General features: G+C 56.3%; 1 protein-coding gene across 3 annotated transcripts in view; it reads left to right on the top strand.

The window, feature by feature from the left end:
- Positions 1-25,797, top strand: part of LOC144486546 (membrane-spanning 4-domains subfamily A member 8-like) — a 75,029-nt gene that overhangs the window by 34,041 nt on the left and 15,191 nt on the right. Inside the window, exons 1-3 of one of the 3 annotated variants that reach the window (XM_078204613.1) lie at positions 416-549; positions 1,114-1,284; positions 24,118-24,321. In XM_078204613.1, coding sequence (XP_078060739.1) covers positions 24,133-24,321 — 189 coding nt within the window. In that variant the 5' untranslated portion in view covers positions 416-549; positions 1,114-1,284; positions 24,118-24,132. Of the gene's footprint in view, positions 1-415; positions 550-1,113; positions 1,290-24,117; positions 24,322-25,797 lie in introns of those variants that run through there. The other 2 variants (XM_078204600.1, XM_078204605.1) reach the window with 2 other exon arrangements.

Genomic DNA, 25,797 nt, shown 5'->3' with positions numbered 1-25,797 from the left:
AACCCTCAAATCCCACTTTGATCAGGATCGAGTCCAGATGACCTCAGCTCTTTTCTCTCCTTACAGATGCTGCCAGAGCTGCTGAGATTTTCCAGCATTTTCTCTTTTGGTTTCAGATTCCAGCATCCCGCGGTAATTTGCTTTATAAAAGTTTGATCATTAAATTTGGAGTTCTTCAATACTTATCCAAATCACCCACCTCATTATTTGAAAAAAGAGACTGATGATAGCCAATGAGCAATCATTGAAGTTAGAGCTTCCTGTGCAACACATCAGCTGGGGTCTAATTTTGCCAACTTCCCTTCAGCCGACCATCCCTCCTCACCTCCCCCGCAAACTCTGTGCATCCTGCCAAATGAGTCACTTGTTGCATAACACGGGCCATTCAAACTGCTTCTCGGAACCCCAGCCCCCGCTCAGGGTCTGGATCTTGGGAGCTGTCTAACTGCGAGGAGAAAAAGACAGCGAGAGATGTGAAACGGGGGCGTGACTTGCTTTCGCCTGTTTTAAACTGTAGCAGAAAAGACATCATCGACTCGGCAAACAAAGGTTTGCTCAGTTTTACACTGTCAGAATCTGAGATATTATTAGAATCGTTTGTACCAAATACAAAGTTCCACTCGGTTCCCTGAACAAACATGTCTTTCTTTCTACATTTTTATTGTGTTGATCTGCCTTCCAGTTTTCTGCGGACATTTCAAGTGTAGGTCACATGCCTGTTCATGTGAGATTCAACCAGTTGCTAAGTATTGGACTGACTGAGAATAAATGTGTGCATTACAATTCTTAACTCTCTTGGTTAATCTGACTGCATCGTAACCGATGCCAAGTTCATCTGTAACTGGATATTGAAGATTACCAGTTTGATTTCAGCGACCCTGCCTCGGTTTCTGTGTCTCTGCATTTTGTTGAGTTACTCTCCGGAATGTGATGTTGTTGGGGGAGGCGGTTCACTTTGAACTTTCAGATTTCATATTCCGGTTTTTAAATCCAACCTTTAGAGGAGGTTTGACAGTCCACAGATCATTGACGGGAAATGACGGGGGTATAACCACTGTGCAGCCAATAGGACCGCACATTTCCAAGTATCCTCGTAACATTTTCCATGTACAGCTGGTGTGACGAAGAGATCTGAGAATCAGAGCAACAATCGCCGCTACGCAGGGTGAAGACTGAAAGGTTTCTCCCTCATATTAACAGCTGAAAACACAATTTCATTCGGGTTCGTGGCCACACATTGATTCGGCTGAAACGTATCAGAGTGAGAAACTGACTCTTCCCACGGTAAGGTAAGATTCAGGTCATATTTCCAACTCATCCTGTTCATTACGGGTCCCCGTCACTTCTGAGTCTGAACCCCACTGGATCACTGGAAAAGGGGAATTGGATCAGGATCAGAAAAGTAACATGTTCAGCGCTGTGTGGGGAAAAGACAGAGTGATGCTCGGCGAAGTGCTCCCGCAGAGAGACAGCGTAGACCAGAGGGGTTGATTGGCCTCCCTCTGGGCTGTAATCATTCTATGATATAGTAACAGAGAAAAACAACGGGCGTTTTCAAGGAAATGCTGCAGCTGTACAGAATCTTAGAACAAATGAAATTACAGCACAGGAACAGGCTCTTCGTCCCTCCAAGCCTGCACTCACCATGCTGTCCAACTGAACTAAAACCCCCTACCCTTCCGGGGACAATATCCCTCTATTCCCATTCCATTCATGTATTTGTCAAGATGCCACTATCATATCTGCTTCCACTACCTCCCCCAGCAGCAAGTTCCAGGCACCCACCACCCTCTGTGTAAAAACACTTGCCTCCTACATCTCCTTTAAATCTTGCCCCTCACACCTTAAACCTATGTCCCCCGAATAATTGACCCTCCCACCCTGGGAAAAAGCTTCTGACTATCAACTCTGTCCATGCCCCTCATAATCTTGTAGACTTCTATCAGGTTGCCCCTCAACCTTCATTGTTCCAGCGAGAACAAACCAAGTTTTTCCAATCTCTCCTCATAGCGAATGCCCTCCATACCAGGCAACATCCAGGTAAATCTTCTCTGTACCCTCTCCAAAGCCTCCACATCCTTCTGGTAGTGTGGCAACCAGAATTGAACACTATATTCCAAGTGTGGCCTAACTAAGGTTGTATAAAGTGTCAACAAGACTTGGCAATTTTTAAACTCAGTGCCCCGGCCGATGAAGGCAAGCATGCCGTATACCTTCTTGACTATCTTCTCCACCTGCATTGCCACTTTCAGTGACCAGTGTACCTGTACCTCTGCCTATCAATACTCTGAAGGGTTCTGCCATTTACGGTATATTTCCTATCGAAATTAGACCTTCCAAAATGCATTACCTCACATTTGTCCGGATTAAACTCCATCTGCCATCTCTCTGCCCAAGTCTCCAACTGATCTATATCCTGCTGTATCCTCTGATGGTCCTCATCGCTATCCGCAAATCCACCAACCTTTGTGTCGTCCGCAAACTTACTAATAAAACCAGTTACATTTTCCTCCAAATCATTTACATATATATTACAAACAGCAAAGGCCCCAGCACTGATCCCTGAGGAACGCCACTTGTCACAGCCCTCCATTCAGAAACGCACTGTTCCACTGCTACCCTCTGTCTTCTTTGACCAAACCAGTTCTGTATCCACCTTGCCAGCTCACCTCTGATCCCATGCGACTTCACCTTCTGCATCAGTCTGCCACGAGGGACCTTGTCAAAGGCCTTACTGAAGTTAGGCCTCATTTAGAATATTGTATACAATTCTGGTCACGACCAGAAGGATGTGGATGCTTTGGAGAGGGTAGAGAAGAGGTTTACCAGGATGTTGCCTGGTCTGGAGGGTATTAGTTATGAGGAGAGGTTGGATGAACTCGGTTTGTTCCTACTGTAATGACAGAGGGTGAGGGGTGACCTGATAGAGGTCTATAAGATTTATGAGTGGCATGGACAGAGTGGATCATCAGATACTCTTTCCTATGTTAGAAAAGTCAAGTACTCAGGGACAAAGGTTTAAGGTGCGTGGGGAAAAGTGTAGAGGAGACACTCTCCCATGAGAAAAGTTTAGAGGGCGGCACAGTGGTGAGCACTGCTGCCTTACAGTGCCAGGGACCTGGGTTCAATGCCCGGTTGGGTCACTGTCTGTGCGGAGTCTGCACGTTCTCCCTGTGTCTGCGGGGGTTTCCTCCGGGTGCTCCGGTTTCCTTCCACAGTCCAACGATGTGCGGGTTAGGTGGATTGACCATGCTAAATTGCCCCTTAGTGTCAGAGGGACTAGCTATGGTAAACGCATGGGGTTATGGGGATAGGGATTGTGGTCGGTGCAGACTTGATGGGCCGAATGGCCTCCTTCTGCATTTTGGGATTCTATAATGTGCAAGGCAAGTTTTCCACACAGAGGGTGGTGAATGTCTGGGATGCGCAGCCCGGGGAGGTGATGGGAGCAGATACAATAGGAGCATTTAAGGTGCAACTAGACAAATACATGAACAGGATGGGAATGGATGGATACGGACTCCATAGGCAGGCATCATGATCGGCGCAGGCTTGGAGGGCAAAAGGGCCTCTTCCTGTGTTGTTCTTTGTTATTTTTTCTTTGTTTTGAACAATATGAACACACAGCGAAAGGGAAATATTTCCACTTCTCCAGACAAGTAACCACGCAGAATATAAACAGTAAAGTGTAGGTTAAAACTGAAGAAGTGGCTTCATAAATGTAAAAGAAGCGATAATCCAGTGGATTGTGAAAACGGCAAAGGAAAACAAAGAAAATATTAAGAGCAACTTTACAAAAAAAAATTCTAAATAAATAAGATAATAAAGGCAAATAGTGAAAGATTTGGCTGTATCAGTTTTCTTAGCCAGTCTCGGAGAGTCGAGTATCATTTGTTTCCACATTAAAAACTACTTCTTAGGTGACAGAGGAATCAAATGTGTGCCGACACTCGCTGCCACAGGAGGGGCAGACTGTGGTTGGAGGAGCGGGTGAGGGGGTGGGGGGTGTGCCCGGGTTGCCATGCGTTTCTTTTGCTGTCGATGCTTGAGAAACATTTAATTTCATTTGGCATCACCATCCTCCAATTCCCCACTCTACCCCACCACCCCCCTGCCCCAGCCCCACGCTGCTCCACACAGGTACCCCCCTCCATCACCCCCCTCGCCCCCCCGCGCTGCTCTACACTGGGTTCCGCCCCACGCTGCTCCACACAGGTACCCCCCTCCATCACCCCCCCCCCCCCCCCCGCCCCCCCGCGCTGCTCTACACTGGGTTCCGCCCCGCGCTGCTCCACACTGGGTTCTCCCCCGCGCTGCTACACACTGGGTTCCCCACGCCCCCCCATGCTGCTCCACACTGGGTTCCCCCCCCCCTTCCACCCCGCGCTGCTCCACACTGGGTTCCCCGCGCTTCTCCACACTGGGTTCCCTGCGCCCCCTGCGCCGCTCCACACTGGGTGCCCCCCCCCTCCACCCCGCGCTGCTCCACACTGGGTTCCCCGCGCCCCCCTGTGCTGCTCCACACTGGGTTCCCCCCCTGTGTGCCCCCCCGCGCTGCTCCACACTGGGTTCCCCATGCCCCCCGCGCTGCTCCACACTGAGTTCCCCGCGCCCCCCGCGCTGCTCCACACTGGGTTCCCCCCTCCCTCCCCACACCCGCGCTGCTCCACACTGGGTTCCCCGCTTTCCCCCCCACACTGCTCCACACTGGGATCCCCACTCTCCCCCCGTGCTGCTCCACACTGGGTTCCCCGCTCCCCCTGTGCTGCTCCACACTGGGTTCCCCGCTTTCCCCACACGCTGCTCCACGCTGGGATCCCCGCTTTCACCCCCGCGCTGCCCCACACTGGGTTCCCCGCTTTCCCCCACATGCTGCTCCACGCTGGGATCCCCGCTTTCCCCCCCACGCTGCTCCACACTGGGTTCCCCACTTTCCCCCCCGCGCTGCCCCACACTGGGTTCCCCGCTCTCCCCCCCACGCTGCCCCACACTGGGTTCCCCGCTCTCCCCCCCACGCTGCTCCACACTGGGTTCCCCACTCTCCCCCTCGCGCTGCCCCACACTGGGTTCCCTGTGCTCCCACAGCACTGCACCACACTGGGTTCTCCGCTCTCCCCCCGTGCTGCACCACACTGGTTCCCTGCTCTCTCTCCGCACTGCCCAACACTGGGTTCCCCGCTCTCCCCACCGTACTGCCCAACACTGGGTTCCCTGTTTTTCCCCTGCGCAACTCCTCACTGGGTTCCCACTCCCCCCGCGCCACTCCACACTGCGTTCCCCCCTCTCTCCCCACACCCGCGCTGCTCCACACATGGTTCCCCGCTCCACCCACCTCCCCCTCCTGCGCGATGCTCCACACTGGGTTCCCCACTCTCCTCCCGTGCTGCTCCACACTGGGTTCCTCGCCCTCCTCCCGCGCTGCCCCACACTGGGTTCCCTGTGCTCCCACAGCACTGCACCACACTGGGTTCTCCGCTCCCTCCCCGCGCTGCACAACACTGGTTCCCTGCGCTCTCCCCGCACTGCTCCACACTGGATTCCCCGCTCTCCCCCCCGCGCTGCCCCACACTGGGTTCCCTGTGCTCCCACAGCACTGCACCACACTGGGTTCTCCGCTCCCTCCCCGCGCTGCACAACACTGGTTCCCTGCGCTCTCCCCGCACTGCTCCACACTGGGGTCCCTGCTCTCCCCACCGCACTGCCCAACACTGGGTTCCCCGCTCTTCCCCTGCGCTACTCCACACTGGGTTCCCCGTGTCTCCTGCGCTACTCCACACTGGCTTCCCACTCCCCCTGCGCTGCTCCACACTGGGTTCCCCCCTCTCTCCCCACACCCGCGCTGCTCCACACATGGTTCCCCGCTCTACCCACCACCCCCTCCCCCGCGATGGTCCACACTGGGTTCCCCGCTCTCCCCCCGTGCTGCTCCACACTGGGTTCCCCGCTGTCCCCCCGTGCTGCTCCACACTGGGTTCCCCGCTCTCCCCTCCACACTGGGTTCCCTGCTCTCCCACAGCACTGCACCACACTGGGTTCTCCGCTCTCCCCCCGTGCTGCACCACACTGGTTCCCTGCTCTCTCTCCGCACTGCCCAACACTGGGTTCCCCGCTCTCCCCACCGTACTGCCCAACACTGGGTTCCCTGTTTTTCCCCTGCGCAACTCCTCACTGGGTTCCCACTCCCCCCGCGCCACTCCACACTGCGTTCCCCCCTCTCTCCCCACACCCGCGCTGCTCCACACATGGTTCCCCGCTCCACCCACCTCCCCCTCCTGCGCGATGCTCCACACTGGGTTCCCCACTCTCCTCCCGTGCTGCTCCACACTGGGTTCCTCGCCCTCCTCCCGCGCTGCCCCACACTGGGTTCCCTGTGCTCCCACAGCACTGCACCACACTGGGTTCTCCGCTCCCTCCCCGCGCTGCACAACACTGGTTCCCTGCGCTCTCCCCGCACTGCTCCACACTGGATTCCCCGCTCTCCCCCCCGCGCTGCCCCACACTGGGTTCCCTGTGCTCCCACAGCACTGCACCACACTGGGTTCTCCGCTCCCTCCCCGCGCTGCACAACACTGGTTCCCTGCGCTCTCCCCGCACTGCTCCACACTGGGGTCCCTGCTCTCCCCACCGCACTGCCCAACACTGGGTTCCCCGCTCTTCCCCTGCGCTACTCCACACTGGGTTCCCCGTGTCTCCTGCGCTACTCCACACTGGCTTCCCACTCCCCCTGCGCTGCTCCACACTGGGTTCCCCCCTCTCTCCCCACACCCGCGCTGCTCCACACATGGTTCCCCGCTCTACCCACCACCCCCTCCCCCGCGATGGTCCACACTGGGTTCCCCGCTCTCCCCCCGTGCTGCTCCACACTGGGTTCCCCGCTGTCCCCCCGTGCTGCTCCACACTGGGTTCCCCGCTCTCCCCTCCACACTGGGTTCCCTGCTCTCCCCCAGCGCTGCTCCACACTGGGTTCCCCGCTCTCCCCCTGCGCTGCTCCACACTGGATTCCCCGCTCTCCCCCCACGCTGCTCCACACTGGATTCCCCACTCTCCCCCCGCGCTGCCCCACACTGGATCCCTCGCTCTCCCCCGTGCTGCACCACACTGGCTCCCCGCCCTCCCCGCGTGCTGCTCCATACTGGGTTCCCCGCTTTACCCTGCCCTGCTCCACACTGGGTTCCCCGCTCTCCCCCCGCCGCTGCTCCACATTGGGTTCCCCGCTCTCCCCACTGCACTGCTCCACACTGGATTCCTCGCTCTCTCCCCATGCTGCCCCACACTGGGTTCCCCGCTCTCCGCCCGTGCTGCTCCACACTGCGTTCCCCCCACTTCCCCCCTGCGCAGCTCCACACTGGGTTCCCCACTCTCCCGCCATGCTGCCCCACACTGGGTTCCCCACTCTCCCCCCGCGCTGCCCCACACTGGATTCCCTGTGCACCCCCCCCTCCCCCCACTGTTCCACACTCGGTTCCCTGCTCTCCACCTGCGCTGCCCCCCAGTGGGTTCCCTGTGCTCCCCCAGCGCTGCACCACACTGGGTTTTCCGCTCTCCCCCCGTGCTGCTCCACACTGGGTTCCCCGCTCTCCCCACCGCACTGCCCCACACTGGGTTTTCCGCTCTCCCCACCGCACTGCCCCACACTGGGTTCCCTGCTCTCCCCCCGTGCTGCCCCACACTGGGTTCCCCGCTCTCCCCCCGTGCTGCCCCACACTGGGTTCCCCGCTCTCCCCCCGTGCTGCCCCACACTGGGTTCCCCGCTCTCCCCCCGTGCTGCTCCACACTGGGTTCCCTGCTCTCCCCCCGCGCTGCCCCACACTGGGTTCCCTGCTCTCCCCCCGCGCTGCCCCACACTGGGTTCCCCGCTCTCCCCACCGCACTGCCCCACACTGGGTTCCCCGCTCTCCCCACCGCACTGCCCCACACTGGGTTCCCCGCTCTCCCCACCGCACTGCCCCACACTGGGTTCCCCGCTCTCCCCACCGCACTGCCCCACACTGGGTTCCCCACTCTCCCGCCATGCTGCCCCACACTGGGTTCCCCACTCTCCCGCCATGCTGCTCCACACTGGATTCCCTGCTCTCCCCCCGCGCTGCTCCACACTGGGTTCCCCGCTGTCCCCCCGCGCTGCCCCACACTGGGTTCCCCACTCTCCCCCCGTGCTGCTCCACACTGGGTTCCCCGCTCTCCCCACCGCACTGCCCCACACTGGGTTCCCCGCTGTCCCCCCGTGCTGCTCCACACTGGGTTCCCCGCTCTCCCCCCGTGCTGCTCCACACTGGGTTCCCCGCTCTCCCCCCGCCGCTGCTCCACATTGGGTTCCCCGCTCTCCCCACTGCACTGCTCCACACTGGATTCCTCGCTCTCTCCCCATGCTGCCCCACACTGGGTTCCCCGCTCTCCGCCCGTGCTGCTCCACACTGCGTTCCCCCCACTTCCCCCCTGCGCAGCTCCACATTGGGTTCCCCACTCTCCTGCCATGCTGCCCCACACTGGGTTCCCCACTCTCCCGCCATGCTGCCCCACACTGGGTTCCCCGCTCTCCCCCCGCGCTGCCCCACACTGGATTCCCTGTGCACCCCCCCCCACTCCCCCCACTGTTCCACACTCGGTTCCCTGCTCTCCACCTGCGCTGCCCCCCAGTGGGTTCCCTGTGCTCCCCCAGCGCTGCACCACACTGGGTTTTCCGCTCTCCCCACCGCACTGCCCCACACTGGGTTCCCCGCTCTCCCCCCGTGCTGCTCCACACTGGGTTCCCCGCTCTCCCCCCGTGCTGCTCCACACTGGGTTCCCCGCTCTTCCCCTGCGCTACTCCACACTGGGTTCCCCGTGCCTCCTGCGCTACTCCTCACTGGGTTCCCACTCCCCCCGCGCTGCTCCACACTGGGTTCCCTGCTCTCCCCACCGCACTGCCCAACACTGGGTTCCCCGCTCTCCCCCCGCACTGTTCCATACTGAGTTCCCTGCTCTCACACCACCCCCCTCCGCTCCCCCCCCCCCCACCCCCGCTCCCCCCCCCGCGCTCCCCCCCCGCTCCCCCCCCCCCGCTCCCACGCACTGCTCCACACTGGGTTCCCTGCACTCCCCCCGCGCTGCTCCACACTGAGTACCCCTCGCTCCCCCTGCGCTGCTCCACACTGGGTTCCCCACTCTCCCCCCATGCTGCACCACACTGGTTCCCCACTCTCCCCCTGCGCTGCTCCACACTGGGTTCCCCACTCTCCCCCCGCGCTGCCCCACACTGGATCCCTCGCTCTCCCCCGTGCTGCACCACACTGGCTCCCCGCCCTCCCCGCGTGCTGCTCCACACTGGGTTCCCCGCTTTACCCTGCCCTGCTCCACACTGGGTTCCCCGCTCTCCCCCTGCCGCTGCTCCACATTGGGTTCCTCGCTCTCTCCCCATGCTGCCCCACACTGGGTTCCCCGCTCTCCGCCCGTGCTACTCCACACTGCGTTCCCCCCACTTCCCCCCTGCGCAGCTCCACACTGGGTTCCCCACTCTCCCCCCGCGCTGCCCCACACTGGATTCCCTGTGCACCCCCCCCCTCCCCCCACTGTTCCACACTCGGTTCCCTGCTTTCCCCCCGCGCTGCTCCACACTGGGTTCCCTGCTCTCCCCACCGCACTGCCCCACACTGGGTTCCCCGCTTTCCCCCCGCGCTGCTCCACACTAGGTTCCCCGCTTTCCCCCCGCGCTGCTCCACACTGGGTTCCCTGCTCTCCCCACCGCACTGCCCAACACTGGGTTCCCCGCTCACCCCCCCGCACTGTTCCATACTGAGTTCCCTGCTCTCCCCCCGCGCTGCTCCACACTGAGTACCCCTCGCTCCCCCTGCGCTGCTCCACACTGGGTTCCCCCGGCTCCCTCCACACTGCTCCATACTGGGTTCCCTGCTCTCCCCCCGCGCTGCTCCACACTGAGTACCCCTCGCTCCCCCTGCGCTGCTCCACACTGGGTTCCCCACTCTCCCCCCGCGCCGCTCCACACTGGGTTCCCTGCTCTCCCCACCGCACTGCTCAACACTGGGTTCCCCGCTCTCCCCCCGCACTGTTCCACACTGAGTTCCCTGCTCTCCCCCCGTGCTGCTCCACACTGAGTACCCCTCGCTCCCCCTGCGCTGCTCCACACTGGGTTCCCCGCTCTCCCCCCGTGCTGCTCCACACTGGGTTATAGAGTCATTGAGGTTGACAGCATGGAAACAGGCCCTTCTGCCCAACTTGTTCATACCACCCTTTTTTTTAAAACCCCTAAGATAATCCCAATTGCCCGCATTTGGCCCATATCCCTCTATACCCATCGTACCCCCATGTAACTACCTAAATGCTTTTTGAAAGACAAAATTGTACCCGCCTCTACTGCTACCTCTGACAGCTTGTTCCAGGCACTCACCACCGTCTGTGTGAGAAAACTGCCCCCTGGACACTTTTGTATCTCTCCCCTCTCACCTTAAACCTATGCCCTCTAGTTTTAGACTCCCCTACCTTTGGGAAAAGATATTGACTATCTAGCTGATCCAAGCCCCTCATTATTTTATAGACCTCTATAAGATCACCCCTCAGCCTCCTAAGCTCCAGAGAAAAAAGTCCCAGTCTATCCAGCCTCTCCTTATAACTCAATCCATCAAGTCCCAGTAGCATCCTAGTAAATCTTTTCTGCACTTTTCTAGTTTAATAATATCCTTTCTATAATAGGGTGACCAGAATTGCACACAGTATTCCAAGTGTGGCTTTACCAATGTCTTGTACAACTTCAACAAGACATTCCAACTTCTGTATTCAATGTTCTGAGCAATGAAACCAAGCATGCCGAATGCCTTCTTCACCACTCTGTCCACCTGTGACTCCACTTTCAAGGAGCTATGAACATGTACCCCGAGATCTCTTTGTTCTGTAACTCTCTCCAACGCCCTACCATTAACTGAGTAAGTCCTCCCCTGGTTCAATCTACCAAAATGCATCATCTCACATTTGTCTAAATTAAACTCCATCTGCCATTTGTCAGCCCACTGGCCCAATTGATCAAGATCCCGTTGCAATCCGAGATAACTTTCTTCACTGTCCACTATGCCACCAATCCTAGTGTCATCTGCAAACTTACTAACCATACCTCCTATATTCTCATCCAAATCTTTAATATAAATGACAAATAACAGTGGTCCCAGCACTGATCCCTGAGGCACACCGCTGATCACAGGCCGCCAGTTTGAAAAACAACTCTCTACAACCACCCTCTGACTTCTGTCAAGAAGCCAATTTTGTATCCATTTAGAGACCTCACCCTGGATCCCGTGAGATTTAACCTTATGCAACAACCTACCATGCGGTACTTTGTCAAAGGCCTTGCTAAAGTCCATGTAGACAACAGCAACTGCACTGCCCTCATCTGCCTTCTTGGTTACTCCTTCAAAAAACTCAATCAAATTTGTGAGACGTGATTTTCCACTCACAAAGCCATGCTGACTGTCCCTAATCAGTCCTTGCATCTCTAAATGCCTATAGATCCTGTGTCTCAAAATGCCATCCAACAACTTACCCACCACAGATGTGAGGCTCACTGGCCTGTAGCTCCCAGGCTTTTCCCTGCAGCCCTTTTTAAACAAAGGCACAACATTTGCCACTCTCCAATCTTCAGGCACCTCACCCGTGACAATCGATGATTCAAATATCTCGGCTCGAGGACCTGCAATTTCCTCCCTAGCCTCCCACAATGTCCTGGGATACACTTCATCAGGTCCTGGGGATTTATCTACCTTGATGCGCTTTAAGACTTCCAACACCACCTCCTCTGGAATATGTACACTCCTCAAGATATCACTATTTATTTCCCCAAGTTCCCTAACATCCATGCTTTTCTCAACAGTAAATACTGATGAGAAATATTCATTTAGGATCTCACCCATCTTTTGTGGATCTGCACATAGATGACCTTGTTGATCCTTAAGAGGCCCTACTCTCTCCCTTGTTACTCTTTTGCCCTTTATGTATTTGTAGAAGCTCTTTGGATTCTCCTTTGCCTTATCTGCCAAAACAATCTCGTTTCCCCTTTTTGCCCTCCTGATTTCTCTCTTAACTCTACTCCTACACCCCCTATACTCTTCAAGGGATTCACTTGATCCCAGCTGCCTATGCATGCCATGTGCCTCTTTCTTCTTCTTGACCAGGGCCTCAATTTCCCGAGTTATCCAGGGTTTCCTACTTCTGCCAGCCTTGCCCTTCACTCTAAGAGGAATGTGTTCACCCTGAACCCTGGTTAACACACTTTTGAAAGCGTGCCACTTACCAGACGTCCCTGTTCCTTCCCACAGACTCCCCCAATTAACTTTTGAAAGTTCCTGCCTGATACCATCAAAAGTGGCCTTGCCCCAATTTAGAATTTTAACTTTTGGGCCAGATCTATCATTCTCCATAGCTATCTTAAAACCAATAGAATTATGGTCACTGGTCCCAAAGTGATCCCTCACTAACACTTCTGTCACCTGCCCTTCCTTATTTCCCAAGAGGAGGTCAAGTTTTGCCCCCTCTCTAGTCGGGCCATCCACATATTGAATGAGAAATTCTTCCTGAATACACTCAACAAATTTCTCTCCATCCAAGCCTCTAATACTATGGCTGTCCCAGTCAATGTTGGGAAAGTTAAAATCTCTGACTATTACCACCCTATTTTTCTTGGAGCTTTCTGTAATCTCCTTGCATATTTGCTCCTCAATTTCCCGCCAACTATTTGGGGGCCTATAGTACAACCCTATCAAAGTGATTTCCCCCTTCTTATTTCTCAGTTCGACCCATATAGACTCAGTGGCGAACCCTTGGATATATCCCCTCTCAGTATGGCCGTGATGCTTTCCCAAATCAAAAGTGCAACTCCCCCTCCTCTCTTACCTCCTGTTCTATCTTTCCTATAGCATCTGTACCCTGGAACATTAAGCTGCCAGTCCTGTCCATCCCTTAGCCATGTTTCAGTAATTGCTCTAATATCTCAGTCCCACGTACCCATCCATGCCCTGAGTTCATCTGCCTTGCCCGTAAGGCCTCTTGCATTGAAATAAATGCAGTTTAATCTGGACTTCCCTTGCTCTCTGTCTTGCTTTTGCTTGATCCGTCTGGTACTAGGATTACTGACACTGCCTTTACTACTTAATGTGCTCTCTTTAACTTCTGTGCTGTCCTCAAACTTCTCTTCTATCTCCCTACTGCTTTGGGTCCCACCCCCCTGCCAAACTAGTTTAAACTCTCCCGAGTGGCTCTAGCAAATCTCCCCGCCAGGATGTTAGTCCCCCTCGAGTTCAGATGTAACCCGTCCCTGTTGAACAGGTTCCCCCCCTCCCCCCGCCCCTCTGTGCTGCTCCACGCTGGGTTCCCCACGCTCTACCTGCACTGCTCCACACTGGGTTCCCCACATTCCCCCCGCACTGCTCCACACTGGGTTCCCCACACTCCCTCCGCACTGCTCCACAATGGGTTCCCTGCTCTCCTGCACTGCTCCACACTGCTCCCCCCCGCCCCCCCCCCCCGCGCCCGCACTGCTCCACACTGGGTTCCCCACACTCCCCCTGCACTGCTCCACACTGGGTTCCCCACGCTCCCCCCGCACTGCTCCACACTGGGTTCCCCGCCCTCCCCCCACACTGCTCCACACTGGGTTCCCCACACTCCCCCCGCACTACTCCACACTGGGTTCCCCGCGCTCCCCCTGCACTGCTCCACACTGGGTTCCCCACACTCCCCCGCACTACTCCACACTGGGTTCCCCGCGCTCCCCCCGCACTGCTCCACACTGGGTTCCCCACACTCCCCCTGCACTGCTCCACACTGGGTTCCCCACATTCCCCCCGCACTGCTCCACACTGGGTTCCCCGCGCTCCCCCCACACTGCTCCACACTGGGTTCCCCACACTCCCCCCGCACTGCTCCACTCTGGGTTCCCCACACTCCCCCTGCACTGCTCCACACTGGGTTCCCCACACTCCCCCCGCACTGCTCCACACTGGGTTCCCCGTGCTCCCCCCCACACTGCTCCACACTGCCCCTCCCCCCCCACCCCCCGCACTGCTCCACCCTCCGCACTGCTCCACCCTGGGTTCCCTGCTCTTCCGGACTGTTCCTTTCTTGCACTCTGTTAATTGACCCACTCCTTTCACACTCACTGTTAATGGCACTGTTGTTCTTGCATTCCCTTCCTGTTTATTGCCTTGCTGCTTATCTTGCACTGTCTGGTTGTGAAGAGCCCTGCTGATTATCTCACTATAAGAAGTCTCACAACAGGTTAATTTGGTAGCACGAGCCACAAGCTTTGGAAGTGCTTCTCCTTCATCAGGTGAGCGCGAGTCGTGTTCACAAACAGGGCATATAAAGACACAAGCTCAATTTACAAGATAATGGTTGGAATGCGAGGTTTAAAGGTACAGACAATGTGAGTGAAGAGAGGGTTAAGCATAGGTTAAAGAGATGTGTATTGCCTCCAGCCAGGACAGTTAGTGAGATTTTGCAAGCCCAGGCAAGTCGTGGGGGCTACAGATAGTGTGACATGAACCCAAGATCCCGGTTGAGGCCGTCCTCATGTGTGCGGAACTTGGCTATCAGTTACTGCTCAGCGATTCTGCGTTGTTGTGTGTCGTGAAGGCTGCCTTGGAAAACGGTTACCCGAAGATCAGAGGATGAATGCCCGTGACTGCTGAAGTGCTCCCCAACAGGAAGAGAACAGTCTTGCCTGGTGATTGTCGAGCGGTGTTCATTCATTCGTTGTCATAGCGTCTGCATGGTCTCCCCAATGTACCATGCCTCTGGACATCCTTTCCTGCAGCGTATCAGACAACGTTGGCTGAGTTGCAAGAGTATATACCGTGTATCTGGTGGATGGTGTTCTCACGTGAGATGATGGCATCCGTGTCGATGATCCGGCATGCCTTGCAGAGGTTGCTGTGGCAGGGTTGTGTGGTGTCGTGGTCACTGTTCTCCTGAAGGCTGGGTAGTTTGCTGTGGACAATTGTCTTTTTGAGGTTGTGCGGTTGTTTGAAGGCAAGAAGTGGGGGTGTGGGGATGGCCTTGGCGAGATCTTCGTCTTCATCGATGGCATGCTGAAGGCTCCGGAGAAGATGTCATAGCTTCTCCGCTCCGGGGAAGTACTGGGCGTTTCCACATCATGTTTATCTCACTGGCCATGACCCCACTCCTCTCACACTCCCTTGGTGTTAACATTGCAATCTTTCCTTGCTCTTTATGTCACATTATCTTCACTGACGTACCACGCTTTATACGCCGCTCCTTACAGTGTAGTCCTGCTCTTTTATACCTCGCTGTTCAGGCTGAAGCCTTGCTCTTTACAGCCCCACTCTCCCCGGTGAAATATCGCTTTTTATACACAAATATATGAAGACGAAGAGGAAAATCCTCAGGCCTATCTTAGGCTGACACAAAGATACAATATAAAATATAGTGGCTGATTTATTAATAGAATTCTTTGCAATCATTTTCACCTGACAGTAACAGAATAAAATACCCATGAGAGACGGGAATCTAAAATAAATCAATGAGATTAATGTGTAAATAATATCATGGCAATGGACAAAATTTATTCACAATACTGCACACTGTACAACTAAAACATAACCTTCCTCCTTTTATATTCCATTCCCCTCACAATAAACGTTAATGTTCAATTCAGCTTTCCTAACTCCTTGCTGTAGCTGTACATATTTGCATGCACTAGGACACCCAGAACCCTCTGCATCTCAGAGCTCTCATCATTTAGATAATGTGCTTTATTTTCTTGCTGGCAAAATGGATAATGTCATATTTGCCCACAGGGACCCAGGTTCGATTCCAGTCTTGGGTGTCTGTCTGTGTTGAGTCCGCATGTTCTCCCTGTGTCTGCGTCGGTTTTCTCCCAGTGCTCCAGTTTCCTCCCACAGTCCCAAGATGTGTAGGTTAGGTGGATTAGCCGTGGTAAGTGTGTAAGGCAAGGGATGGGCCTGGGTAAGTTGCTCAGTCAGAGAGTCAGTGCAGACTCGATAGACCAAATGGCCTCCTTCTGCACTGTAGGGATTCTATGGTTCTTTGTAGTGTCTTTATGTGTTCTTCACAACGGAGAATATTAAAAGGTGAGGCAATAACAGAAACATTAGTCATAATCTTCCAAAGTTTTCTTGATTCAAGAATTATGTTGGCCATTGAGAAATGTGCTAATGTCATTCTATTGTTTAGGGAGAATGAGAGAGAGAGAGAGAACGCACAAAATGAGAGAGCTGTCAGTTTGCAATTGTGGGAGGATACGAGAATCTATCATCAAGGATAGACACAGTAAGTAGTCTCACAACACCAGGTTAAAGTCCAACAGATTTATTTGGTGGTACCAAATAAACCTGTTGGACTACTTACTGTGCCTACCCCAGTCCAACGACGGCAACTCCACATCAAGGATAGAGTGATTGAACACTTAAATGTGGGTCAATCAGAGAGAGACGGCATTGTTGTGTTACTGGTAAATCAGGTCTGACTAATTTTTTTGATTGTGGTGATTTTGTGGCGATCACTAAGAACAGTAAGAAGTCTCTCAATACCAGGTTAAAGTCCAACAGGTTTATTTGGTAGCACAAGCCACTAGCTTTTGGAGCGCTGCTCCTTCGTCAGGTGAGTGGGAGTTCAGTTCACAAACAGGGCATATAAAGACACAAACTCTATTTACAAAATGAGACACGAACCCAAGATCCCGGCCGAGGCCGTCCTCATGTGCGCGGAACCCGGCCACCAGTCTCCGCCCAGCAACCCCACGCCGTCGCGCGCCGTGAAGGCCGCCCTGGAGAACGCCCACCCGAAGACCAGAGGTTGAACGCCCACGACTGCCGAAGTGTGGATCTTGGGTTCGTGTCGCACTGTCTGTGGCCCCCATGACTTGCCTGGGCTTGCAAAATCTCACTAACTGTCCTGGCTGGAGACAATACAAATCTCTTTAGCCTGTGCTTAACCCTCTCTCTACTCACATTGTCTGTACCTTTCAGACTTGATTACCTGTAAAGACTCGCATTCCAACCATTATTTTGTAAATTGAGTTTGTGTCTTTATATGAACTGAAGTCCCACTCACCTGATGAAGGAGCAGCACTCCGAAAGCTAGTGGCTTGTGCTACCAAATAAACCTGTTGGACTTTAACCTGGTGTTGTGAGACTTCCTACTGTGTTTACCCCAGTCCAACGCTGGCATCTCCACATCATGATCACTAAGAAAGCAGAGACGAAAGTGTCTGTGCCTGTTAACTATCTAGAGTTTCAAGATTGTATTAGACAAGGTGAAACATCATTCGTAAAAGTGAGAGTGCACAGAATTAGAGGTAACATTTAGATTTAGTTGGGAAATAGGTTGTGGAGAGACAGAGACTGGGATTAAGAGAAAGGTAATTACTCTGGCACAATCTGATAACTAGTGTTGCCCAGGAATGATTCCGGCATCCTGGTTTTTCACCATGTTCAGTAATGACTTGAATGATTGAACAGAGAGCTGTGTATCTGCATTTACAGATTGTAGCGATTTAGGAGGGGAACTGATTCTGAATCCACAAAGTGATGAAGATTGGAACAGGAAGTTGCAAAGGGACATGAACAGATTGAGTGAGTGAGCAAATCTCTGGAAAATAGAATTCGATGTGGGAAAGTGTGAGGTCATTCACTCTGAACACATGGAAAATAAATTGAGTATTTTCTAAATGGTGAGAAACTGGAACTGTAAATGAGCCAAGGGATTCGGGAATCTATCTACACAAGTCAAGTCTTGAAACGGCATTGAACAAATACAAACACGCAATCAAACTGGTGAATGGAATGATGGTCTTTACCTCCCAGGCCTGGAATAAAACTAGGAGGAAATGATTGTCCAGCTGTACAAAGCCTTGACCAGACACCGTCTGGAATGGAGCATTCAGTCTGGACATAGCAGCACAGCAATGATACATTAGCTTGGAAAGGCCATTGTACAGACTCACCACAAAGATGCTGGACTTAAAGAGACTAAATTCTGAGGAAAGGTTGCACAATTAATCTCTGCTGATAAGAGATTGGAGGGTAATCTGTACAAGGTGTTTAAAACGTTCAGGAGATTTGAAAGGGTAGAAACAGAAAGGTTATTCCCAACTGCGAAATAATCATTATACAATTAGGGGAAGGTCAGGTAAACCGCCCGCCACCTCGCTCTACCCAGCACCCGCAACCTCGCTCTACCCAGCACCCGCAACCTCGCTCTACCCAGCGCCCGCAACCTCGCTCTACCCAGCGCCCGCCACCTCGCTCTACCCAGCGCCCGCAACCTCGCTCTACCCAGCGCCCGCCACCTCGCTCTACCCAGCGCCCGCCACCTCACTCTACCCAGCGCCCGCCACCTCGCTCTACCCAGCGCCCGCCACCTCACTCTACCCAGCGCCCGCCACCTCACTCTACCCAGCGCCCGCAACCTCGCTCTACCCAGCACCCGCAACCTCGCTCTACCCAGCGCCCGCAACCTCGCTCTACCCGGCGCCCGCCACCTCGCTCTACCCAGCGCCCGCAACCTCGCTCTACCCAGCGCCCGCAACCTCGCTCTCCCCAGCACCCGCAACCTCGCTCTCCCCAGCACCCGCCACCTCGCTCTCCCCAGCACCCGCAACCTGGCTCTACCCAGCACCCGCAACCTGGCTCTACCCAGCGCCCGCAACCTGGCTCTACCCAGCGCCCGCCACCTCACTCTACCCAGCACCCGCCACCTCGCTCTACCGAGCGCCCGCAACCTCGCTCTACCCAGCACCCGCAACCTCGCTCTCCCCAGCGCCCGCAACCTGGCTCTACCCAGCGCCCGCAACCTCGCTCTACCCAGCACCCGCCACCTCACTCTACCCAGCGCCCGCAACCTCGCTCTACCCAGCGCCCGCAACCTCGCCCTCCCCAGCGCCCGCAACCTGGCTCTACCCAGCGCCCGCAACCTCGCTCTACCCAGCGCCCGCAACCTCGCTCTTCCCAGCGCCCGCAACCTCGCCCTCCCCAGCGCCCGCAACCTGGCTCTACCCAGCACCCGCCACCTCGCTCTACCCAGCGCCCGCAACCTGGCTCTACCCAGCGCCCGCAACCTGGCTCTACCCAGCACCCGCAACCCCGCTCTACCCAGCACCCGCAACCTCGCCCTCCCCAGCGCCCGCAAACTGGCTCTACCCAGCGCCCGCCACCTCGCTCTACCCAGCGCCCGCCACCTCGCTCTACCCAGCGCCCGCAACCTCGCTCTACCCAGCACCCGCAACCTCGCTCTACCCAGCGCCCGCCACCTCACTCTATCCAGTGCCCGCAACCTCGCTCTACCCAGCGCCCGCCACCTCGCTCTACCCAGCACCCGCCACCTCACTCTACCCAGCGCCCGCCACCTCGCTCTACCCAGCACCCGCCACCTCGCTCTACCCAGCACCCGCAACCTCGCCCTCTCCAGCGCCCGCAACCTGGCTCTACCCAGCACCCGCAACCTCGCACTACCCAGCACCCGCAACCTCGCTCTACCCAGCGCCCGCAACCTCGCTCTACTCAGCGCCCGCAACCTCGCCCTCCCCAGCGCCCGCAACCTGGCTCTACCCAGCACCCGCAACCTCGCTCTACCCAGCGCCCGCAACCTCGCCCTCCCCAGCGCCCGCAACCTCGCTCTACCCAGCGCCCGCAACCTCGCCCTCCCCAGCGCCCGCAACCTCGCTCTACCCAGCGCCCGCCACCTCGCTCTACCCAGCGCCCGCAACCTGGCTCTACCCAGCGCCCGCAACCTCGCTCTACCCAGCGCCTGCCACCTCGCTCTACCCAGCGCCCGCAACCTCGCTCTACCCAGCGCCCGCAACCTCGCTCTACCCAGCACCCGCCACCTCACTCTACCCAGCGCCCGCCACCTCGCTCTACCCAGCACCCGCCACCTCGCTCTACCCAGCACCCGCAACCTCGCCCTCCCCAGCGCCCGCAACCTGGCTCTACCCAGCACCCGCAACCTCGCTCTACCCAGCGCCCGCAACCTGGCTCTAACCAGCACCCGCAACCTCGCTCTACCCAGCGCCCGCAACCTGGCTCTACCCAGCACCCGCAACCTCGCTCTACCCAGCGCCCGCAACCTGGCTCTACCCAGCACCCGCAACCTCGCTCTACCCAGCGCCCGCAACCTGGCTCTACCCAACGCCCGCAACCTCGCTCTCCCCAGCACCCGCAACCTCGCTCTACCCAACGCCCGCAACCTGGCTCTACCCAGCACCCGCAACCTCGCTCTACCCAACGCCCGCAACCTGGCTCTACCCAGCACCCGCAACCTGGCTCTACCCAGCGCCCGCAACCTGGCTCTACCCAGCGCCCGCAACCTGGCTCTACCCAACGCCCGCAACCTCGCTCTACCCAGCGCCCGCCACCTCGCTCTACCCAGCACCCGCCACCTCGCTCTACCCAGCACCCGCAACCTCGCTCTACCCAGCACCCGCCACCTCGCTCTACCCAGCACCCGCAACCTCGCTCTACCCAGCGCCCGCAACGTCGCTCTCCCCAGCGCCCGCAACCTCGCCCTCCCCAGCGCCCGCAACCTCGCCCTCCCCAGCGCCCGCAACCTCGCTCTACCCAGCGCCCGCAACCTCGCTCTACCCAGCGCCCGCAACCTCGCTCTACCCAGCACCCGCAACCTGGCTCTACCCAACGCCCGCAACCTCGCTCTACCCAGCACCCGCAACCTCGCTCTACCCCGCACCCACAACCTCGCTCTACCCAGCGCCCGCAACCTCGCTCTACCCAGCGCCCGCAACCTGGCTCTACCCAACGCCCGCAACCTCGCTCTACCCAGCACCCGCAACCTCGCTCTACCCAACGCCCGCAACCTGGCTCTACCCAGCACCCGCAACCTGGCTCTACCCAGCGCCCGCAACCTGGCTCTACCCAGCGCCCGCAACCTCGCTCTACCCAACGCCCGCAACCTCGCTCTACCCAGCGCCCGCCACCTCGCTCTACCCAGCACCCGCCACCTCGCTCTACCCAGCACCCGCAACCTCGCTCTACCCAGCACCCGCCACCTCGCTCTACCCAGCACCCGCAACCTCGCTCTACCCAGCGCCCGCAACGTCGCTCTACCCAGCGCCCGCAACCTCGCCCTCCCCAGCGCCCGCAACCTCGCCCTCCCCAGCGCCCGCAACCTCGCTCTACCCAGCGCCCGCAACCTCGCTCTACCCAGCGCCCGCAACCTCGCTCTACCCAGCACCCGCAACCTGGCTCTACCCAACGCCCGCAAACTCGCTCTACCCAGCACCCGCAACCTCGCTCTACCCCGCACCCACAACCTCGCTCTACCCAGCGCCCGCAACCTCGCTCTACCCAGCGCCCGCCACCTCGCTCTACCCAGCGCCCGCAACCTGGCTCTACCCAACGCCCGCAACCTCGCCCTCCCCAGCGCCCGCAACCTCGCTCTACCCAACGCCCGCAACCTGGCTCTACCCAACGCCCGCCACCTCGCTCTACCCAGCGCCCGCAACCTCGCCCTCCCCAGCACCCGCAACCTGGCTCTACCCAGCGCCCGCAACCTCGCTCTACCCAGCGCCCGCAACCTCGCTCTACCCAACGCCCGCAACCTGGCTCTACCCAACGCCCGCAACCTCGCTCTACCCAGCACCCGCCACCTCGCTCTACCCAGCACCCGCAACCTCGCTCTACCCAGCACCCGCAACCTCGTTCTACCCAGCACCCGCAACCTCGTTCTACCCAGCGCCCGCAACGTCGCCCTCCCCAGCACCCGCAACCTCGCTCTACCCAGCACCCGCCACCTCGCTCTACCCAGCACCCGCCACCTCGCTCTACCCAGCACCCGCCACCTCGCTCTACCCAGCACCCGCAACCTCGCTCTACCCAGCACCCGCCACCTCGCTCTACCCAGCACCCGCCACCTCGATCTACCCAGCACCCGCAACCTCGCGCTACCCAGCACCCGCAACCTCGCTCTACCCAGCACCCGCAACCTCGCTCTACCCAGCACCCGCAACCTCGCTCTACCCAGCACCCGCAACCTCGCTCTACCCAACGCCCGCAACCTCGCTCTACCCAACGCCCGCAACCTCGCCCTCCCCAGCGCCCGCAACCTCGCTCTACCCAGCACCCGCAACCTGGCTCTACCCAGCACCCGCAACCTGGCTCTACCCAGCACCCGCAACCTGGCTCTACCCAGCACCCGCAACCTGGCTCTACCCAGCACCCGCAACCTGGCTCTACCCAGCACCCGCAACCTGGCTCTACCCAGCACCCGCCACCTCACTCTACCCAGCACCCGCCACCTCGCTCTACCCAGCACCCGCAACCTCGCTCTACCCAGCGCCCGCAACCTGGCTCTACCCAGCACCCGCAACCTCGCTCTACCCAGCACCCGCCACCTCACTCTACCCAGCGCCCGCAACCTCGCTCTACCCAGCACCCGCAACCTCGCTCTACCCAGCACCCGCAACGTCGCTCTACCCAGCACCCGCCACCTCGCTCTACCCAGCACCCGCCAACTTGCTCTACCCAGCACCCGCCACCTCGCTCTACCCAGCACCCACCACCTCGCTCTACCCAGCACCCGCCACCTCGCTCTCCCCAGCACCCGCCACCTCGCTCTACCCAGCACCCGCCACCTCGCTCTACCCAGCACCCGCCACCTCGCTCTACCCAGCACCCGCCACCTCGCTCTACCCAGCACCCGCCACCTCGCTCTACCCAGCACCCACCACCTCGCTCTACCCAGCGCCCGCAACCTCGCTCTACCCAACGCCCGCAACCTCGCTCTACCCAGCACCCGCAACCTCGCTCTACCCAGCACCCGCCACCTCGCTCTACCCAGCGCCCGCAACCTCGCTCTACCCAGCACCCGCCACCTCGCTCTACCCAGCACCCGCCACCTCGCTCTACCCAGCACCCGCAACGTCGCTCTACCCAGCACCCGCAACGTCGCTCTACCCAGCACCCGCCACCTCACTCTACCCAGCACCCGCCACCTCGCTCTACCCAGCACCCGCAACCTCGCTCTACCCAGCACCCGCCACCTTGCTCTACCCAGCACCCGCCACCTTGCTCTACCCAGCACCCGCAACCTGGCTCTACCCAGCGCGCGCAACCACGCTCTACCCAGCGCCCGCCACCTCGCTCTATCCAATCCAGCAAGGAGTTGAAGCGGGAAGGGGGCAATTAGCAAAACAAAAATGTAGGACTGTAGCTCTGAACAGTTCCTAATGCTGTGAGACTCTAACTTGTAAATTATTTTTCTAAATTTCAGGTCTACGTTAGATAATAAAATGGCAAATCTTTGAGGCAGAAACTGATCATCGAACCTTCCCTTCCAGCATCTAGGCTTTAAGTATTACTCCAGGAATAATAACTCTGTCGCAGAAATTGAGCATTGCTGGAAAGAGGAATGCTGTCGAGGTTTTTTGCCTTGCTCTCATTTGGACAGTTATTGAAGATAAACCAATTGTAAAGGGAACAACAATTTATACTGCATGAGAAAAGAGTGCTGATTCAATGGTGAGCAGACTGATTGGTAGAGATGTTGCCATGGTGACTGCAGCGGCGAATCGTTAACTATTAAATCTCAGGCTTTTGTTTCAGCTGAAACCCGGTTTGAAGTTGAACCAAACGCTTGGCAGTGAAGAGTTGAATTCCCTGCTGCATTCTCCATGTCAGTGCTTCCATTAATCAGAATCCACCTGCAAACCAGTCAGCACACTCTTCTCATGCAGTGTAAACTGTTGCTGCTTTTAGTATTGGGTTAAATCGCGTAGCTTTCCAGATGATAGCGAGATGAACAGATTTGATGGAACATCTCTCTTTTCAACAAAAACTCTGAATGTTTTCTGTTCTACTCTTCCCCCGGTAACAGCTTTGCTGTTCTAAATGTAAAAAAATGTTGTTTAACTGTATTTTCTGTGGACACCCTCACATCATAACTCTGTCCACCAGCCCTGCAATCCTGAGACTAACAGTGGAATTTTTCTGGTCCTTATTTCTCCGAAACAAATAGAAATATTTCTGTTTCTGCGTGACTGTATTTCATTGAGAATTGTGTTGTACTTAACAAATGCAAGTTGAGATTTGGAAACGAAGATTGGTTTACAAATGGGAAAGGACTCATTTATTCTCCTATATTTTTCAGACAATTGTGGTGAAAATGGCTGGCATGTTGAAGGCTGATGGAGATGTCCTTGCACCAAACCAACTCCCACCACCACAGTCCAGCGGGCCACAACTGGTGCAATACTTGCAAACCGGTCCTCTGAACCAATCCATAGCTGCAACGCTCAATCAAAATAATTCTGGTCTGCAGGAGATGCTCAAAGGAAAACTCAAGGCCCTGGGCGTAAGTGCAATTTCCAAAGCTGTTTGCGACATTGGGACCTTCGGTCCAGCTGATGGCGCACCCCTGCTGTGTGTTTCCCTGCGGTGAGGGGTGCGTCCAACGGGAAACCCCGTTGACAATGGCAGGACTAGAAGATCTCGCCGCTGGCCAATGGTGGGCCACCTCGCGCCACCAGGAAAGAAACTAAAGTTAAAGTAAAGTTTATTTATTAGTCAGAAGTAAGGCTCACATTAACACTGCAATGAAGTTACTGTGAAATTCCCCTAGTCGCCACAGTCCGGCGCCTGTTCGGGTCAATGCACCTAACCAGCACGTCTTTCAGAATGTGGGAGGAAACTGGAGCACCCGGAGGAAACCCACGCAGACACGGGGAGAACATGCAAACTCCACACAGACAGTGACCCAAGCTGTGAATCGAACCCGGGTCCCTGGCGCCGTGAAGCAGCAGTGCTAACCACTCTGCCGCCCTGTTTCATGTTGTCAACACGTTTGGAAATGTTACATTTGGTTCCCTCAGCCAGGTCATAGATTCATAGAATCCCTACAGTGCAGAAGGAGGCCAGCCCATCGAGTCTGCACCAGCCACAATCCCACCCAGGTACTATTCCCGTCGCCCCACATATTTACCCCATTGATCCCCTGACACAAGAGTCAAGTTAGCTTGGCGAATCAACCTAACCCGCACATCTTTGGGCTGTGGAAGGAAATCGGAGCACTTGGAGGAAACCCATGCAGACACGGGGAGAAGGTGCAAACTCAAAGCAGACAGTGACCCGAGGCCAGAATTGAACCCAGATCCCTGGCACTGTGAGGCAGCAGTGCTAATCGCTATGCCACCGTGCTGCCTTTTGTTGATGGCAAAGTCATTTATATATATCATGAACAGCTGTGACCCAAACATTGGTACCCAACTACTCATGACCTACCACTTGGAAAAAGACCCATTTATTCCCACTCTCTATTTCCTGTCTGTCAATGAATTCTCAATGCCTTCCAGTCCCCATTAGATTTTCCTTGTATTAATATTAGTGGATGGAGAATCAGACAGATTCTGTTACTGACGTACTATCATCCCCACGAGAGCTTACTTCATACACAGCACACAGACAATGATCTGTCACAGTGATATAGAATAATATTCATCCTTCTTTCATAAGATGAGTTTCACCCAAATATCGTAAAGTTATCTCTGGTTGTGCTGCAGTATTGACATTAATTCAATAAATTAATTCGAAAATAGAGTAGATTCTATGAATTATTCTGTTTTTCATTTTTCATTTTCTGCAATAACTCCTAAGATTACAATTTCAAATTCCAGAATTCCAAGTTATGAATTCATTGGATAAACTGCAGAGAGTAGGGCAAGTCGTGCCTCACAAATTTGATAGAATTTTTTGAGGAGGTAACGAAGTGTGTTGATGAAGGTAGGGCAGTTGATGTCATATACATGGATTTTAGTAAGGCGTTTGATAAGGT

This window comes from Mustelus asterias, chromosome 3, assembly GCF_964213995.1.
Source record: "Mustelus asterias chromosome 3, sMusAst1.hap1.1, whole genome shotgun sequence".
Lineage (NCBI taxonomy): Eukaryota > Metazoa > Chordata > Chondrichthyes > Carcharhiniformes > Triakidae > Mustelus > Mustelus asterias.
This window is presented reverse-complemented; position numbering and strand designations above follow the sequence as displayed.